Consider the following 20,000-nt stretch of genomic DNA (forward strand, 5'->3'; position numbering starts at 1 on the left):
TGGCTGATGAGAAACCAAGGGGGAAAGGTTTGTTTTGTTTTCCCTTTGAAATCTACACTTGCCCTTCAGAGGAAGACACTAAAGTCTAGACAGGTGATATAACTCACCTGTCATAATAAAAAAACACTGGGACCGGGGGTTTGGGATTTAGCTCAGCTGTAGAGTGCTTGCCTAGCAAGCGTCCTAGGTTGGGTCCCCAGCTCCAAAAAAGAAAAAAAAAAAAAAAAAAAAAAAAGCAAAACAAAAAACCACTGGGACCCAAATCTTCACATTCTAACACTCCTTCAGTGTCACCATTGACACCACACACAGATCTGTGTCCAAACATTGCGAGTGTGGGACTGTGTTGTACTTGTGGAAGGCACACAGAGAACTTTAAGAAGCATAGGGCATCTTTCTTTTTTTTTTCAGAGCTGGGGACTGAACCCAGGGCCTTGCGCTTGCTAGGCAAGCGCTCTACCACTGAGCTAAATCCTCAACCCCACATAGGGCGTCTTTTGTCCTTGGCCGTATGGGGATGGAGCTGAGGAGAGCGTGGTGACATTACTCAGGAACCCCTAAGGGCCAGAAGTGAGTTAGGAATTACATGGCTACCCCCTTTAAATGTAGTTCTGAACCCTTAGAATGTATCACAGTGCTTAATTGCCCATCAAAGACTGTGAGTGCCAAGAAGCTTTTTCTGAATCCCTCATGCGGAAGCATAGAGACCAATGGGGCAGAATTGGCTCGACCCGGCCTGGGACCCCTGTTTGTTGTTCTTCCTCCGCCTGCTAGGATTGTCTAAGCACTCAGGGACAGTGGTCTTCTGCTGTTCGGAGGCGTTCAGAGGACATTGGCACGTGTCAAAAGTCACGTTAGCAGAACTTTAGGACTTCATGCCCCCTTTTGTGCCCTACAGAAGCAACATCTCGGGCAGTCACTCCTACCCTTCGTTACTAAAGAAAAGCCACCCCGAGGTCGGCAGAACCGACGACAGCTCTTCCTGTGAGTCGCCACTACACGTCATCCTAATATCATCGCGGATTCCCGCATATGAGGTACCACTGGGCGAGGGGGCCACGCCTTACCGCGTTTCAGCTACACGGGCAGAATCTGTTGGCTGCCACGTGCGTGTGAAAATGACTCATCTCTTGAAAGAAAAATCGTCTGACCTAGTGAACGCTTACAGGCCCCGTACGGTTTTGGAAATCGGGAGCAATAACGAGGAAAGCAATCAAACTTCCTTTGAAAGCCCACGAGGGGTCAAATCGCTGTGCATGCAGTCAGTGTCAAACTGCGCCCACTGAATTGAATTTGTTGCACTTAATAATAATAATAATAAAAAAAACCAGTCAGTAGGATGGTTGAAAATATTTAAGGATCGTCCAGAATTATCCAGAACTTTAATAATATCTGACCAATAGTTTTCAAAAGCGGGTTAGAAGTACTACTTTATCATTTTATTAAAATGTACTCCTCATAAAATATAATTATAGCTGTGTATGAGAGTGTTTAGCTGCAATCCAAGCATTTACGAAGCTGAGGCAGGAGGAGAGGACTATATCAATAAGCTAGGACTGTATAGTGAGACTCTGTCCCAAAATATAAAAATAAATAAGTTGAACTGAAGTTATATATTTAAATTATATATACACACATATATAGAAGATTTTTAAATCTACTTAAGAAGGCCATTGCAAAATGGTATCACTTAAATTTTATTATTTTTATGAGCCGTGTATATGTCTGTATGGTGCGCCTAAAGATAAAGAGGTTTGGGAGAAAATAATGAAACTCATTAGAACTATTTTTCCTACGATGGAGTTGTAAACAAACTCCCTATTTTCCTGATAATTAGAGAAAAATGAAGAAACTGGTGGAGAAGTTCAGCTCCTTCCCTCTGTGATTCCTGGAAATTCTTTAGCAGTGATAGCATATTGCACGCCGTCTCGTCCTAAAGCTCACACGCCCGCTGCTGACATTTCTCTCCTAGATGGTGCTGGAGAGCGTCAAGGCAGGCGTGGTGGCTGTGCTGTATGAACCCCGTGGAGTGACTTTCGAGGGCCTGCTTCATCTCCTCGGCAGAGCTCTACAGGGGCGGAAGGCACAGGGCCTGGGGATATTTAGCAGTGGAAACAGCAGAGAAATTGACTTACTGCAAGGTTGGTCTGGGGATTGGAGGAGAACAATTACACAGCTTTGAGGGTCTGCAGCGCTTATCCATGAGTGTGACCTCCACAGTGTTTCTAAGTTCTAATTCAGCAGGAAGGGTTCATTTTTTTCCTTCATGAAGAAAGTAAAGTGACTTTCGATGAAAATCTTAAATATAGAGATTAAGATCACAGTGACTATCATAATCCTTTGGAAGTGTATGCTTTACTCACATTTCTGTAGAGCTTTTCCATCCTGCAAATTGAAACACTGTGCTAAGCAACACCTCTCTTCTTCCCCTCTGATGTCTGCCTTCTGATAACCATCGAATCCTTTAAATACGTTAATGGAATCACTTGCTTTGATTTTTTTTTCTTTTGCATTTTCCCCTTCTACACTCAGCATTCATACACCGTACCAATGGGTTATTTCTCTTTTAAGGCCAAAATACTAACCTACTCTATGTACGTGCTACAGTTTGCTTATGACTCTGTTCACCGGTGGTCATTCAGATCGCTTCTGCTTCTCGGCTAGAGTGAGTAATGGTAAACCTTTTTGTCCTCGCTTTTACGAACATGGAGATACGCTCCTAAGTATGATGTGCTGGCTTTCTTTAAAAATTTGAAAGTCCCATACTGGTTTTGAAAACTGTTCTACCAGAAGTGCAAGCACACAGACTTCTCTGTGCCATTTATTTGTAACAGGTTTTCGGGTTTCTTTCAGCTTTCGGGTTTCGTTTGGTTGGTTCATCCAGTTTCCAATCTCACTGTGTTCTGATTTGCATATCTCTGCTGCTGAACATTTGTCACGTGCTTGCTAGCCGTTTGTATATTTTCTTTAAGAAAACAAGCCCTTGGGGTTGGGGATTTAGCTCAGGGGTAGAGCGCTTGCCTAGGAAGCGCAAGGCCCTGGGTTCGGTCCCCAGCTCCGAAAAAAAAGAAAAAAAAAAAAAAAAAAAAAAAGAAAACAAGCCCTTTGCTTACTTAAAAGTGGGTCGATTTTTGTGTGGGTTGAGCTGTAGACACTCTTTGTGTGTTAAGGATATTAACTCCCTATTAGATACGTGATTTGCAAGCATCTTCTCCACTTCTATAGTGTCTTATTCTTGTTCTGTTGCTGCAAAGAGATACCACCAGAAAGGCAACTCTTATAAAAGAAAGCATTTAGTTGCGAGCTTGCTTAGGGTTTCAGAGGTTGAATCCACTTACCATGGCAAGGAGCATAGCATGTCAGGCAAAATATGACGCTGGACAAGTGGCTGAAAGCTTCATCCTGATCTATAAGCAGGAAGACACTAGATCTGGAACCGTCAAAGCCCATCCCCAGCAACACACTTCCTCCAGCAAGTCCACACTTATTCCAACTAGGCCACAGCTCCCAATCCTTCTAATCCTTTCAAATAGTGCACTCCCGGATGAGTAAGCATTCAAATATATAAGCCTATAGGGGCCATTCTTATTTAAACCACCACCTGTAGGTGTCCTTTATACTCTCTCTTTTGATGCACAGAAAATTTAAATTTGTTGAAAGTACAGTAATTACAGTAGCATTGAACACCAAGATAGATAAATTGGTGTGCACTTGCCGCCTCTGATAAACTCTGTTTGGCTTGTACTGCAAAGGAAAGGGAAGGAAAACATAATTAAGTTGCTATGGGAAGATTTAAAAATCTCATTAGTGTTTACCCCTTTTGGGAGGGAAGAGACAATGAATACCTTTAACTAAACTTTTAGAGTCTATCCTTCATATATAACTTTGCATTCTCCCTTGCTTATACTTAAAGCAGAATTGTTTTAATCTTATTAATCGTAAACCTTCAATCTGTGTGGGATGAGGGAAGAGGAAATAAGTCTGGTGGTCCAGCTTCCAGGGCACTCACAAAATGGCACAGTGAGTCACGGATCAATCCTGAGGAACTGTGAGTAAGGAGAGTTTGAGGTGGTTGCTAACTCTGGGAGCCTTGCCTGCTCTAACAGTTTTTCATTGATGACCATGGAAACTTTTTCTGCTTTGCAAGATCGCGGGACTTGACTGGACGTTCACCTTAAACTCTCCTTGAGCCCAGTGACTCACGGTGGTGTATGTTGGAGGCAGAAACTCAAATATCCAAAGCATAATTGTAGAACACCTTATTAATCCAGAGTGAAGGAGCCCAGGGCCACAGGACTGCTGATGGCACTTTTTCCCTCCTTAGGCTATAAAATTTGTATTAAAAATTTACTGTGGCCTGAAGTGAGAGACTTCTGGGAGAAACTAGGAAGCTGTGTGACCACCGAAGAAGAAGGAGGACACGTAGACTTATTTGTGCCACTTGGAGCATCAGGTCAGTGTCAAAACTCTAGAAATGCAGGGGACAGACTTTCTTGTGGTGCTATTTTGTGTGTTTCTGAGGTGCAGTCACAAACAAAGCAGTTTAATGCATGGATCAATGGCTCATTCCTTTTTACCACTATAATTACTGCACGAGATACGATTACACAGTGTACTACAATTTGTTTATCCACACAATGTATTTTATAAGTGAAGCTGCTGTGACATGTGTCTGAGCATGCACATACACTCCTCTAAGGTATGTAAGATCCCAGTGGTATATATTAACTGTTACAAAGCCAGCCAGCCAGTTTTTCAAAGTCGTTGTACACTTTAATGTTTCTAAAGAATACGTCTGAGAGCTCGAGTTGTCCAACACTGTGGTGTTGGTTTTAGTTGTAGCCATTCAGGTGGCCACAGAAGCGTCTCAGGGTTCAAATTTGCAGTCGCGATGCTAAACATCTTTCCATGTACCTACCTGCTGTATCTTTCTTTCTCAGTGTCTGTTCAAGTATCCTGCATGTTTTGAAAAGTAAATTGTTCTTCCAACTGACAACTTACTTTTTCCTTCTCTGAATGGTTTCTCCTGAAGAGCAGAACTTCTTAATTTTGATGAAATCAAGTTTATTATTTTTACTTTTATCTCATGTTTTTAGTATCATATTATTTAATTATTTAAAATATTTAAAAAAAATTGTTTTATGCCTATAGGTGTTCTGTCACATGTATATCTCTGTACCACAAGGGTGTGTTGCCCATGGAGGCCAGAAAGGGTATCGGATTCTCCACAATTGGAGTTGGGTCAGGTTGTCAGCAACCCGTGGGTGCTGGGAACCAAACCTGAGTCCACCAGAGGTGAAGCAAGAGCTCTTAGCTTGCGAGCCATTTCCCCAGTCCCCATAACTTTAAATCCCATGCAAAAACCTTACCAAGATTTCCTACTGCACTTCATAGGAGTTTATGTTTAAGTTTGTCATGTAGGTCTGAGGCCCATCTGATTTATTTCTAGCAGATGATGAGGCATAAGTTGGGATTTAATTTATTTTACATATAGCTATCTATTTCCCCAGCACCATTTCTTTTTTTTTTTCACTTCACATATTTTATTTTATTTTATTTTTCCTATTTTTTTTTTATTAACTTGAATATTTCTTATATACATTTCGAGTGTTATTCCTTTCCCGGTTTCCGGCAAACATCCCCTCCCCCCTCCCCTTCCTTATGGGTGTTCCTCCCGACCCTCCCCCCATTGCTGCCCTCCCCGCAACAGTCTAGTTCACTGGGGGTTCAGTATTAGCAGGACCCAGGGCTTCCCCTTCCACTGGTGCTCTTACTAGGATATTCATTGCTACCTATGAGGTCAGAGTCCAGGGTCAGTCCATGTATAGTCTTTAGGTAGTGGCTTAGTCCCTGGAAGCTCTGGTGGCTTGGCATTGTTGTACATATAGGGTCTCGAGCCCCTTCAAGCTCTTCCAGTTCTTTCTCTGATTCCTTCAACGGGGGTCCTATTCTCAGTTCAGAGGTTTGCTGCTGACATTCACCTCTGTATTTGCTGTATTCTGGCTGTGTCTCTCAGGAGCGATCTACACTTCTGCACTTCTTTGCTTCATCCATCTTGTCTAATTGGGTGGCTGTATATATATGGGCCACATGTGGGGCAGGCTCTGAATGGATGTTCCTTCAGTCTCTGTTTTAATCTTTTGCCTCTCTCTTCCCTGCCAAGGGTATTCTTGTTCCCCTTTTAAAGAAGGAGTGAAGCATTCACATTTTGATCATCCGTCTTGAGTTTCATTTGTTCTAGGCATCTAGGGTAATTCAGGCATTTGGGCTAATAGCCACTTATCAATGAGTGCATACCATGTATGTCTTTCTGTGATTGGGTTAGCTCACTCAGGATGATATTTTCCAGTTCCAACCATTTGCCTACAAATTTCATAAACTCGTTGTTTTTGATAGCTGAGTAATATTCCATTGTGTAGATATACCACATTTTCTGTATCCATTCCTCTGTTGAAGGGCATCTGGGTTCTTTCCAGCTTCTGGCTATTATAAATAAGGCTGCGATGAACATAGTGGAGCACGTGTCTTTTTTATATGTTGGGGCATCTTTTGGGTATATGCCCAAGAGAGGGATAGCTGGATCCTCAGGCAGTTTAATGTCCAATTTTCTGAGGAACCTCCAGACTGATTTCCAGAATGGTTGTACCAGTCTGCAATCCCACCAACAATGGAGGAGTGTTCCTCTTTCTCCACATCCTCGCCAGCATTTGCTGTCACCTGAGTTTTTGATCTTAGCCATTCTCACTGGTGTGAGGTGAAATCTTAGGGTTGTTTTGATTTGCATTTCCCTGATGACTAAAGATGTTGAACATTTCTTTAGGTGTTTCTCAGCCATTCAGCATTCCTCAGCTGTGAATTCTTTGTTTAGCTCTGAACCCCATTTTTTAATAGGGTTATTTGTCTCCCTACGGTCTAACTTTTTGAGTTCTTTGTATATTTTGGATATAAGGCCTCTATCTGTTGTAGGATTGGTAAAGATCTTTTCCCAATCTGTTGGTTGCCGTTTTGTCCTAACCACAGTGTCCTTTGCCTTACAGAAGCTTTGCAGTTTTATGAGATCCCATTTGTCGATTCTTGATCTTAGAGCATAAGCCATTGGTGTTTTGTTCAGGAAATTTTTTCCAGTGCCCATGTGTTCCAGATGCTTCCCTAGTTTTTTTTTCTATTAGTTTGAGGTGTCTGGTTTGATGTGGAGGTCCTTGATCCACTTGGACTTAAGCTTTGTACAGGGTGATAAGCATGGATCGATCTGCATTCTTCTACATGTTGACCTCCAGTTGAACCAGCACCATTTGCTGAAAATGCTATCTTTTTTCCATTGGATGGATTTGGCTCCTTTGTCAAAAATCAAGTGACCATAGGTGTGTGGGTTCATTTCTGGGTCTTCAATTCTGTTCCATTGGTCTATCTGTCTGTCTCTGTACCAATACCATGCAGTTTTTATCACTATTGCTCTGTAATACTGCTTGAGTTCAGGGATAGTGATTCCCCCTGAAGTCCTTTTATTGTTGAGGATAGTTTTAGCTATCCTGGGTTTTTTGTTATTCCAGATGAATTTGCAAATTGTTCTGTCTAACTCTTTGAAGAATTGGATTGGTATTTTGATGGGGATTGCATTGAATCTGTAGATCGCTTTTGGTAAAATGGCCATTTTTACTATATTAATCCTGCCAATCCATGAGCATGGGAGATCTTTCCACCTTCTGAGGTCTTCTTCAATTTCTTTCTTCAGTGTCTTGAAGTTCTTATTGTACAGATCTTTTACTTGCTTGGTTAAAGTCACACCCCAGGTATTTTATATTATTTGGGTCTATTATGAAGGGTGTCGTTTCCCTAATTTCTTTCTCGGCTTGTTTTTCTCTTTTGTGTAGAGGAAGGCTACTGATTTATTTGAGTTAATTTTATACCCAGCCACTTTGCTGAAGTTGTTTATCAGCTTTAGTAGTTCTCTGGAACTTTTGGCATCACTTAAATATACTATCATATCATCTGCAAATAGTGATATTTTGACTTCTTCTTTTCCGACCTGTATCCCCTTGATCTCCTTTTGTTGTCTGATTGCTCTGGCTAGAACTTCAAGAACTATATTGAATAAGTAGGGAGAGAGTGGGCAGCCTTGTCTAGTCCCTGATTTTAGTGGGATTGCTTCAAGTTTCTCTCCATTTAGTTTAATGTTAGCAACTGGTTTGCTGTATATGGCTTTTAGTATGTTTAGGTATGGGCCTTGTATTCCTATTCTTTCCAGGACTTTTATCATGAAGGGGTGTTGAATTTTGTCAAATGCTTTCTCAGCATCTAGTGAAATGATCATGTGGTTTTGTTCTTTCAGTTTGTTTATATAATGGATCACGTTGATGGTTTTCCATATATTAAACCATCCCTGCATGCCTGGGATGAAGCCTACTTGATCATGGTGGATGATTGTTTTGATGTGCTCTTGGATTCGGTTTGCCAGAATTTTGTTGAGTATTTTTGCGTCAATGTTCATAAGGGAAATTGGTCTGAAGTTCTCTTTCTTTGTTGGGTCTTTTGTGTGGTTTAGGTATAAGAGTAATTGTGGCTTCATAGAAGGAATTCGGTAGTGCTCCATCTGTTTCAATTTTGTGGAATAGTTTGGATAATATTGGTATGAGGTCTTCTATGAAGGTCTGATAGAATTCTGCACTAAACCCGTCTGGACCCTGGGCTCTTTTTTTGGTTGGGAGACCTTTAATGACTGCTTCTATTTCCTTAGGAGTTATGGGGTTGTTTAACTGGTTTATCTGTTCCTGATTTAACTTCGGTACCTGGTATCTGTCTAGGAAATTGTCCATTTCCTGTAGATTTTCAAGTTTTGTTGAATATAGGCTTTTATAGTAAGATCTGATGATTTTTGAATTTCCTCTGAATCTGTAGTTATGTCTCCCTTTTCATTTCTGATTTTGTTAATTTGGACACACTCTCTGTGTCTCTCCTCGATTAGTCTGGCTAGGGGTTTATCTATCTTGTTGATTTTCTCAAAGAACCAACTTTTGGTTCTGTTGATTCTTTCTATGGTCCTTTTTGTTTCTACTTGGTTGATTTCAGCTCTGAGTTTGATTATTTCCTGCCTTCTACTCCTCCTGGGTGTATTTGCTTCTTTTGTTCTAGAGCTTTTTAGGTGTGCTGTCAAGCTGCTGACATATGCTCTTTCCTGTTTCTTTCTGCAGGCACTCAGCTATGAGTTTTCCTCTTAGCACAGCTTTCATTGTGTCCCATAAGTTTGGGTATGTTGTACCTTCATTTTCATTAAATTCTAAAAAGTTTTTAATTTCTTTCTTTATTTCTTCCTTGACCAGGTTATCATTGAGTAGAGCATTGTTCAGTTTCCACGTATATGTGGGCATTCTTACCTTATTGTTATTGAAGACCAGTTTTAGGCCGTGGTGGTCCGATAGCACGCATGGGATTATTTCTATCTTTCTGTACCTGTTGAGGCCCGTTTTTTGACCAATTATATGGTCAATTTTGGAGAAAGTACCATGAGGAGCTGAGAAGAAGGTATATCCTTTTGCTTTAGGGTAGAACGTTCTATAAATATCCGTTGAGTCCATTTGGCTCATGACTTCTCTTAGTCTGTCTCGCTCTGTTTAATTTCTGTTTCCATGATCTGTCCATTGATGAGAGGGTGTTGAAATCTCCTACTATTATTGTGTGAGGTGCAATGTGTTTTTGAGCTTTAGTAAGGTTTCTTTTTTATTATGTAGGTGCCCTTGTATTTGGGGCATAGATATTTAGGATTGAGAGTTCATCTTGGTGGATTTTTCCTTTGATGAATATGAAGTGTCCTTCCTTATCTTTTTTTTTGATGACTTTTAGTTGAAAATTGATTTTTATCTGATATTAGAATGGCTACTCCAGCTTGCTTCTTCTGACCATTTGCTTGGAAAGTTGTTTCCCAGCCTTTCACTCTGAGGTAGTGTCTGTCTTTGTCTCTGAGGTGTGTTTCCTGTAGGCAGCAGAATGCAGGGTCCTTGTTGCGTATCCAGTTTGTTAATCTATGTCTTTTTATTGGGGAGTTGAGGCCATTGATGTTGAGAGATATTAAGGAATAGTGATTATTGCTTCCTGTTATATTCATATTTGGATGTGAGGTTGTGTTTGTGTGCTTTTCTTCTCTTTGTTTTGTTGCCAAAACGATTAGTTTCTTGCCTCTTCTTGGGTATAGCTTGCCTCCTTATGTTGGGCTTTACCATTTATTATCCTTTGTAGTGCTGGATTTGTATAAAGATATTGTGTAATTTTGGTTTTGTCATGGAATATCTTGGTTTCTCCATCTATGTTAATTGAGAGTTTTGCAGGATACAGTAGCCTGGGCTGGCATTTGTGTTCTCTTAGGGTCTGTATGACATCAGTCCAGGATCTTCTGGCCTTCATAGTTTCTGGCGAGAAGTCTGGTGTGATTCTGATAGGTCTGCCTTTATATGTTACTTGACCTTTTTCCCTTACTGCTTTTAATATTCTTTCTTTATTTTGTGCGTTTAGTGTTTTGACTATTATGTGACGGGAGGTGTTTCTTTTCTGGTACAATCTATTTGGAGTTCTGTAGGCTTCTTGTATGCCTATGGGTATCTCTTTTTTAGGTTAGGGAAGTTTTCTTCTATGATTTTGTTGAAGATATTTACTGGTCCTTTGAGCTGGGAGTCTTCACTCTCTTCTATACCTATTATCCTTAGGTTTGATCTTCTCATTGAGTCCTGGATTTCCTGTATGTTTTGGACCAGTAGCTTTTTCCGCTTTACATTATCTTTGACAGTTGAGTCAATGATTTCTATGGAATCTTCTGCTCCTGAGATTCTCTCTTCCATCTCTTGTATTCTGTTGGTGAAGCTTGTATCTACAAGCTCCTTGTCTCTTTTTTGGTTTTCTATATCCAGGGTTATTTCCATGTGTTCTTTCTTGATTGCTTCTATTTCCATTTTTAATTCCTTCAACTGTTTGATTGTGTTTTCCTGGAATTCTTTCAGGGATTTTTTGATTCCTCTCTGTAGGCTTCTACTTGTTCTCTAAGGGGAGTTCTTCATGTCTTTCTTGAAGTCCTCCAGCATCATGATCAAATCTGATTTTGAAACTAGATCTTGCTTTTCTGGTGTGTTTGGATATTCCATGTTTGTTTTGGTGGGAGAATTGGGCTCCGATGATGCCATGTAGTCTTGGTTTCTGTTGCTTGTGTTCCTGCGCTTGCCTCTCGCCATCAGATTATCTCTAGTGTTACTTTGTTCTGCTAATTCTGACAGTGGCTAGACTGTCCTATAAGCCTGTGTGTCAGGAGTGCTGTAGACCTGTTTTCCTGTTTTCTTTCAGCCAGTTATGGGGACAGAGTGTTCTGCTTTCGTGTGTGTAGTTTTGTCCCTCTACAGGTCTTCAGCTGTTCCTGTGGGCCTGTGTCTTGAGTTCACCAGGCAGGTCACTTGCAGCAGAAAAGTTGGTCTTACCTGTGGTCCCGAGGCTCAAGTTTGCTCTCGGGGTGCTGCCCACGGGCTCTCTGCGGTGGCAGCAACCGGGAAGATCTGCGCTGCCTCTTCCGGGAGCCTCCGTGCACCAGGGTTCCAGATGGCCTCAGGTGTTTTCCTCTGGAATCAGCAATGTGTGCAGAGAGCAGTCTCTTCTGGTTTCGCAGGCGTGTCTGCCTCTCTGAAGGTTTAGCTCTCCCTCCCACGGGATTTGGGTGCAGAGAACTGTTTATCCGGTCTGTTTCCTTCAGGTTCCGGCGGTGTCTCAGGCAGGGCTCCTGCCTCACCTGGGCCCTCTCCCACGGGAGCCGAGAGGCCTTATACAGTTTCCTCTTGGGCCAGGGATGTGGGCAGGGGTGGGCAGTGTTGGTGGTCTCTTCCGCTCTGCAGCCTCAGGAGTGCCCACCTGACCAAGCGGTGAGGTATCTCTCCCACGGGTTCTGGGAGCAGAGAGCTGCTGCGGGCGGGATCCGCGGGTGTGGGACTTCCGTAAACACAGGACGTGCCTGGTCCTAGAGGGATTCTGCCTCTGTTGTCCCGATTCCACCCGGCAAGTCACTTGCAGCAGATAAGTTAGTCTTACCTGTGGTCCCGAGGCTCAAGTTCGCTCGCGGGGTTCTGCCCACGGGCTCTCCGCGGTGGCAGCGACCCCCAGCACCATTTCTTAGAAGGAAGCCTGTTCTTTCCCCCATGAATCTTATCTGCAGGTTGACTGCAATCAGTTGATTATATAGATTTAGTCCACTGTGGACTCTCTGACTTCATTATCAGCGAAAATATTAGGTATGAGGCCCATTAGCTTCCGCCATGTTGTCCTGAGAAGCAATTGGGTATTTATTTTTTGACCACAAATAATTAAAATACCCCATTCATTACATATGTTTCTTATTAAGTAATTCAATCTGTAGTTACTGAATCCAACAATCCACTCTCTCTTCCAATCTGTGTCTCTGAAGAGGGGAGGGGAAAAAAATTAAGACAGAGTTTCTCTGTGTAGCTGTTCCAGAACTTGCTCTGAAGACCAGGCTGGCCCCTCAGACTCAGAGATCCATCTGCCTCTACCTCCCAAGTGCTGGGATTAAAGGCAGGCGCCAACAACACACCCAGCAGAAGAGGAGTAACTAATGCCACAGTAACTTTTGACCATTTTGTTCTATCTTGTGTTTATCTGTTTTAAGTCTGTTCACTTTCAACCACAACTTTCCTTTTACTCGGGTTATTTCAGGGAACTCTTGTGAGATTTTTCTCTGTCTTTGGCTAAAATATTCCAAAGTTGATGATAAACATTTTTTTTTTTTTTGGGTTCTTTTTTTTTCCGGAGCTGGGGACCGAACCCAGGGCCTTGCACTTCTTAGGCAAGCGCTCTACCACTGAGCTAAATCCCCAACCCCAACATTTTTTTTTTTTTTGCATACCCTCTTTGCACATCTTATTTCATTGTTTCCAGAAATTAGGTGTCTGTAGAGATAAAGGTAAGACGAATTGAAGATGACAATGACCTACGGTCTTTCTTGACCAGCTCTTTGATGCTTCTAAGTAATATTTGACTGCTTCAGGAGAAACCCGGGACTAATGCTAGTGTTCTTGGCTGTGCAGAGACAGGTATAGAAGTGCTTTCTCTGCTATCTCAACTAACTGGAGCATCGTTCTCCGCCCCAGCTGGAGTCGCAACTGGTTCCTACCAACACAGTAAGTGTACGTGAGAGCTGGCTAGTGTGTCTGGTACCACACAGCCACAAGGGCTTCACTGAAGGACCAAGTACTAAGAAAACGCACTCTTGTCTCATTACCTCAGGAGCTAGCAGCTGTGCGTCTGCCTATAGCAATTGCTACTCCCCCTGACGGAATGGTCTCTCTTCTTCAGACAGAGCCCAGAGCCATTCACTTAGAGCCATTTGAGTTTGCTGCAGATAGTTTGCTTCAAGCTGTCAGTTACTAAAACCCACTTTAAAGAGTTCAGCAAAGTTGCCCAGTGGCTGAGCTGGAGAAAGGATGTGATTTTCCAAGTTTTATTTATTTACTTGTTTTTTTTTTTTTAAGGAATTGGCTTGGTTTTCCTTGGAAGCATGAATTGTAGTTGTAAGGGGATGGAGATGAGCTTTGCTTAGATCCCACTTGATCCAAGGATCAGGAAGGGAAAGCACACTGGCATGTATACTTTCATTGGATAAAATGGACCACTGGCTGACTGACAAGAGAGCCACATGGCTGTCCTTCAATGTCGCTCAACATTTTCTCCTTTAAAATCCTTCTTTTCATATGAAACAGGGTTTGGATTGCCTCGGAAGTGGTATGAGTCCTGATTCTTTAGTCTCCAGAGGCCTTTCATGACTGGGAGAAGTGACTATGTCACTTAGAAGGGACACGATTCCATATAGATGGAAGAGTAAGCCCATTGACTTCATACTCCACACAGTTCTGAGCAGCCATGGTCACTGTAGTTCACACAGCACCAGCAAACGATGGCGTCTGTGGCTCTGTGGGGAGAATTGCCTCGCTCAGGGCGGCAAGGCTTGGGCCCTAAGGAGCAGCCGCATCTCCTCTCCTCCTCCTGTCCCTTTCCCTTTTGGTTTCTTTGTGCTTTCCTTCCAAAGAAACACATTAAAAGGTTGGCACATGCTTGTCAGTGACAGGAAACATGAAGTGGATTTGACCATATACTCAGGTTAAAAAAAAAAAAAAAAAAAAAAAAAAACTAAATGGGCCACTCTATGCTGTAATTGCTTTGCAAGGTGGCTGGACGTTTCTTACACACATGCACTAGCCTTGTAGGATATTTTTGAGTTCCCCTTAATCTAGGGGTAGGGGAGAGGAAGGGAGAGGGGGAAGGGAGAGAGGGAGAGGGGGAGGGGGAGGGGGGAAAAGAGAGGAGGAGGGGAGTGGCTTGACCTTGAATGCATGGCAGTGGGGTGGCATGGCTGAGTCAAAAGAACTCTCACTTTGAGAAGGAAGAAGATACATTCTTACTTGCATCCATCCACTCAGCTTCCCGGAGCGCCAGGCAGGGATTTCATTTCTAATTTCAAGTAGAAGCCGTCAACTTTATCTGCCACGGACAGACGGGCATTCACCGCGTCCTTTCTGATGTCTTTGTTTACCATCGGAAACAGGCGTGTGACTGCTTATCTTCTTCTGAGAAAGGACGCTAGGCCCAGTATAGAGATAGCTGAGTTGGTCCCACTTTAAACAAGAAGTGGAAATCTCCTGCCTCAGCTCAAGTTCAAGGCCAATGAGAGGGCTTGTCTCAGATAATAGGGTAGACAGTACCTGAGAAACAATACTCAAAGCTGACCTCTGACCTCTACGTGTAAGTGCACACAGGTGCACACGGGTACATTTGTGCACCTGTACGTGTACACACACACACACACACACACACACACACACACGCATATGTACAGAGTATGAACTGAGCCTTCGATAATAAGATTCAAACTCCTGTCAGTTCTTAGTGACTGGCTGGGGCCGCGTCGGGATGGGACTCCTCCTTCTAACTACTTCATCGAGTCCAAGCTGCAGGCATGGTCCAGCTTCACAGAATTCCTGGAAGACACCTTGAAGTCAGTGAGGAAAAAGCTAAGTCCGCTCTTCCAGAACTTGCAGGAGAGCATCAGTGGCCGCATGATAGGTAAGGTCTCCAACACTTCTCTTCCAGATCAGACCAGGGCTTGCTTCTCACCTGAGCAGATTCAAGATGGAGAATGGCGTAAGCAAAACCCAGTTGTAACAGATACTTGGTCAAGCACCATCTTCTCTTTCAAATACTTGAGAGCAACCCTCGTCATGTTCAGAACACTGGGGCTCACTCCGTTTTCACACTTCACCATCTTATTGATTCCTGTGGAGCCCATCTGCACTGGGCAGCATTTTTTTTTTCCCCCTCAACTAGAGAACTATATCTTTTCTGACTACATCTCGTTCCGGCCATTAAGCACCCCTTACAGTGTTCATTACACAATTTGTTCTATAGTTCAGTTCTTATCTGTCTAAAACACATAACTCACCCAGATGTCTCAGGTAGAGAACCCATTTGGGTTTCCCTTCAGACATTGCACATAAAGAAAGTACATTTTTCTTCCTCAACAATGAAATAAAATACAGCTTGGTGCTGGACTCCATGGTCTTTTACTGAACTTGTTGGGCATCACTGAATCAGTTTTTATTCCCATTTGACATGCCTCGATCAAATTACCATAATAATATTTGTGGAATGATACACCGTCTTAACAATAAGTCACAAACTAAACCAGTTTATTCTTTAAAATGAAACACTTTTACCATCTGGGTAAATATGTCCCCCCTTCCTCAAAAGCCATCTCTTCATATTTTAAACATATTCCAACACTGCAGACCTGTGCCTTCCTCCCTTCCCTTGCTGTACACAGTAGCATGCATGCTCACACAGATTCCTAGTCCGTCAGTCCATGTCCTATATCTTGCCTCACAAATGCCTTTTCTGTAGAGATCTCCCCCTGTATTTTCCTCTACTACCTGAACTATCCAATTTAGGAAATGCTAAACCGGTACTCTGAAGTAGTTAAGAAAATATAAGCAAGGAGAAATCACTTCTCTTTTTTTTACATAGATACTAAGGCATAGATAGAGAAGTGGGGCCATGACTATTTTTTAAGGCAGTGTGTTGGCAGTGAGAAGTCAACGGGAAACGTTCTTCTCCAGGATAGCTGTGTTAGGAACATGTAAATGAGGAGAAATCATTTCTCTTTTTTTTTAATTTCATAGATACTAAGGATTTAAATGGAAGATGGAAAAGTGGATATTTTTATGACAGTATATTGGCAATAAGAAGTCAATTTGTTTCCCAGTAAAAGTGTGTAAACATTTAAATATTTAAAAAAAATGAAAAGATGTCTTTGTATGTAAGCTACTTTCTCTGAATTTAAAATATTTACATTTTCGTCACAAAGGCGAGGAGATGTGGGAGGACATCTGATTGGCGCTCACAGTTTGCTTAGAAGGCTCCATTCTTGGCTACTTTTATGATTGTTTGACTCTTAGATTGCACGCAGTATCGGTTTTAGCATGTTGAAATTGGTTTGGCTCATTTCCCATTTTATAATAGGTCTTCTGGTGGCAATAATAAAAGCCCGGCCCCATTCCCTGTACCACTGTCCACTGAAAGGCGACTGAGAGGTGTGCTCTTTGCTCTCACACGTCCTACATAAAGTAAGCACAGTGTGTGTGTTTCACATTTCAGGGCAGTTCATGTTTGACACTCTGGGTATGGACAGCATCCTAAATAACCAAGGCGTTGCACAGGCTCTGGCCGATGGACTGATGGAGCTGTCCAAAGAAGGGTCTGTAAGTGTTCTTTCTGTTGCAGAAAGAAACCTGGGGGGAAAGCTCAGCACAAATAAATCCTTAGTTTACATTTTGTTAACCTCTTACCAGTTCATCACTCTGGGACATAGCCCCTCAGAGAAATTACATCAGTTTATAAAAGCAGCCACAGAGAGATTCTGGCTCAGGATGTACTAAGTATCTGAAACAGGGAGACCTCCTGAGTTCTTTAAAGTCTTTTCATTTGTGCACTGTTTTCTGTCTTGTGCCTAATTTCAGTTAGAAGTGACTTCGTTAGAGAACATGCTCATGGCCTTATATTTCACAGAAACGGTATGAGCCAGGGAACTGACATGTGTGAAACCAGATACGAGAAGCGGGGGCTAGACAAGGGAGGGTGGGAGAGAAAATGCACATGTAAAAAAAAATAGGCAAGTCAGCATTTGGGGCTAGGGAACGTTGGTGGGGTCTTAGAACCATTTATATTAACTGGGCATCTTGGAAAGTCTACCAGAACACGCAGTGGACATTTCAGAAGGCTTTCAGAGATTTGCTGGCTGGGGACAAAGCTTGGGCAGTAAAATATCTGCCTTGCAAGTGTGAGACCCTGAGCTTGAGCCCCAGGGCCCATGAGGCACAGCGGCAGATGCCTATATTCTAAGTGCTGGGGAGGGAGAAACAGGTGGGTTCCTGGAGCTCTCTGGCCAGCCAGCATCGCTTACTTGGTGAGTTCCAGACCAATGGGAAACCATCTTTAAAATAAAAAGTGGACAGTGCCAAGATTGCCCTCTGCATTTTGTACACACGCACACACACACACACACACACACACACACACACACACACACACACACACACACACACACACACACGAGAGATTAGCCCACAATCTCCCTTTACCCCCAAGGGTAACTATGAAGCTGAAGTCAGGAATAAGAGGAGTAGCCTCGATTGGTGCATTCTTAGGGCCATGCAAGATCTTTACTCTCCAAAGACCGACTCTCTCCCCTCCGGCGATTCTACCATTTAAACATATTTCTTCTCCTTGCTGCCCCGTGTCTGTTCTAATTTCCCTTGGGTTCCTGGGGCAGCACCAGAGAGCTGGAGGCTTAGCCAAGCTCTGTAGACCTACTCTTGGCCATGGCCTCAGCCCGGGACTCAGCACAGTTGGTCCTACACCCCAACACCCAGTGAGCCAAGGCCCTGACAAACTTCTCTGTTGACCTGGGCATGGGGATTTATAGAGACCCCAAAGCCTGGAAGAATTTTGCACTTTCTCTCAACCATAAGATGTCTAAAAATGTTTGATGGAGGAAGAACCATACAGCACAGTTCTGACGAGGCTCAAACCTGCAGTATGAGAGAGAAGCCGACTTCATTGGGAGTTTGTGTTTCCCCCAGCAATGGTGCTACCCTGCTTCCCTCCTAGGCCTACTTCCCTCCTAGGCCTGCTTCCCTCCTAGGCCTGCTTCCCTCCTAGGCCTGCTTCCCTCCTTTGAGAGACCCCCAAGAGCCCAGCTGGGTTGTTGTGAGCCACTTTGAGTCTAAAGATCTTGAGAGAACCTTTCACAAGAACTTGGATGGTGGATAAAAAACTGAGAACCAAGAATGTGGCTGGTTACCAGAACATGGAATGGGGAGAAATTTAGTATCAGTTCAATAACAATTGCTTTGTTTTCTAGTAATATGATTTAAGCAGAGAACTGAGAAGTCCAGCTAAAAAAATGTCTTTTTCTTTCATGTATTTATATGTAGTGGGTGCATGTGTTTGTGTTTATGTGTGTGCCTGTATGTGAGCATGTTTGTGTGCATGTGTGTATGTGAGGGTGTGTGTTTCTATGTGTATATGTTTGTATGTTTCTGTGTATGTGTATGTGTGTGCATGTGTGTGTATATGTGTGTGTGCATGTGTGTGTGTATGTGTGTACATGTGTGTGTGTGTGTGTGTATGTGTGTGTGTGTGTATGTATGTGTATGTGTGTATGTATGTGTGTGTATGTGTGTATGTGTGTATGTGTGTGTGTGTGTGTATGTGTGTATGTGTATGTGCATGTGTGTGTATAAGTGTATGTGTGTGTGCATGTGTATGTATGTGTATATGTGTGTATATGTGTATGTGTGCGTGTGCATGTATATATATGTGTGTATGTGTATGTGTGTATATGTGTGGTGCATGTGTGTATATGTGTATGTGTGTATATGTGTGTGTATATATGTGTGTGTGTGCATGTGTGTGTGTGTGTGTGTGTGTGTGTGTGTGTGTGTATTTTCCTTTATCACTTTCTACCTCATGTTTTGAGACAGGGTCATTCAGTAAACCTGGAGCTCACTGATCCTAGTGGGTGAGCTGGCCAATGATTGGGAATCCATCGACACTCACCCAGGGTTATAGGCACCAACACAACAGCCTTGTTTTTACATGGGTGCTGGAATTAGAACTCAAGTCTTTAAGCTCACACAGGCTGAACCCTAGCTCATGTCTTTTTTTTTTCTGTCACATGTTTAACATAATGTCAGATGAATATTTTAAATAGGATTTTTTTGGGGGGGGTTTGTTTTTCCAGGACAAACCTCTGGAATTTTTGTCATATTTTCTGCTGAAGAAGTCTAGTAAAAAGAATGAGGATTTTGAAGGAGATTATGTTCTGACAGAACGTGGCCTGAAAGAAACACAGGATCCACTCATGAAGGTAAAAGCTGCTGTTGTGTTTTTTTTTTCCCCATGGTGGCTTCTCTGTAGAGTGAGGCTCTCGTGGTGAAGACTCTCCAGCGCGCTGACGGTTTTCCTGGGCAGCTTCCAGCAGTCACCTGTTTTAGGGACATCACTGCCATGGACTACTGTTAAATAGGGTATTTCATGGTGCTTAATGTGAGTGGCATCTAAGGCCCTTGGGAGCTGGGCCTGATACAGGACAGCTGGAAATTTGCATTCACTGCTTGATTCAGCCAGTTCTCCCTGAGGTAGCTTGAGAGAAGAAAGTTATTTGCAGACTAAGATCCTTTGCGTTGTATACGAAACTAAGAATTCTTCTCTCACAGGGGGCAGAGGCTCACACCTTTAATCCCAGCATTCGGGAGGCAGAAGCATGTGGAGCTCTGAGAGTTCCAGGCGGGTCTGGCCTGTGCATCAAGTTCCAGGCCAGCCACGCACTGCATAATGAGACTCTGTCTCAACAAAGCAACCAATCAGAAAACAATTCTTTCTCCTTTCCTCCTCCCCACAGTGCTCTA

General features: G+C 42.8%; 1 protein-coding gene across 1 annotated transcript in view; it reads left to right on the forward strand.

Moving 5' to 3' along the window:
- The window catches only part of Ect2l (epithelial cell transforming 2 like), a 72,347-nt gene that overhangs the window by 30,916 nt on the left and 21,431 nt on the right, over positions 1–20,000 (forward strand). The window contains exons 6-12 of the mRNA XM_032895276.1: positions 899–1,037; positions 1,973–2,141; positions 4,325–4,453; positions 13,068–13,160; positions 14,917–15,099; positions 16,687–16,790; positions 19,334–19,459. Coding sequence (XP_032751167.1) covers positions 899–1,037; positions 1,973–2,141; positions 4,325–4,453; positions 13,068–13,160; positions 14,917–15,099; positions 16,687–16,790; positions 19,334–19,459 — 943 coding nt within the window. The remainder of the gene's footprint in view (positions 1–898; positions 1,038–1,972; positions 2,142–4,324; positions 4,454–13,067; positions 13,161–14,916; positions 15,100–16,686; positions 16,791–19,333; positions 19,460–20,000) is intronic.

This window comes from Rattus rattus, chromosome 2 (genome assembly GCF_011064425.1).
Source record: "Rattus rattus isolate New Zealand chromosome 2, Rrattus_CSIRO_v1, whole genome shotgun sequence".
NCBI lineage: Eukaryota > Metazoa > Chordata > Mammalia > Rodentia > Muridae > Rattus > Rattus rattus.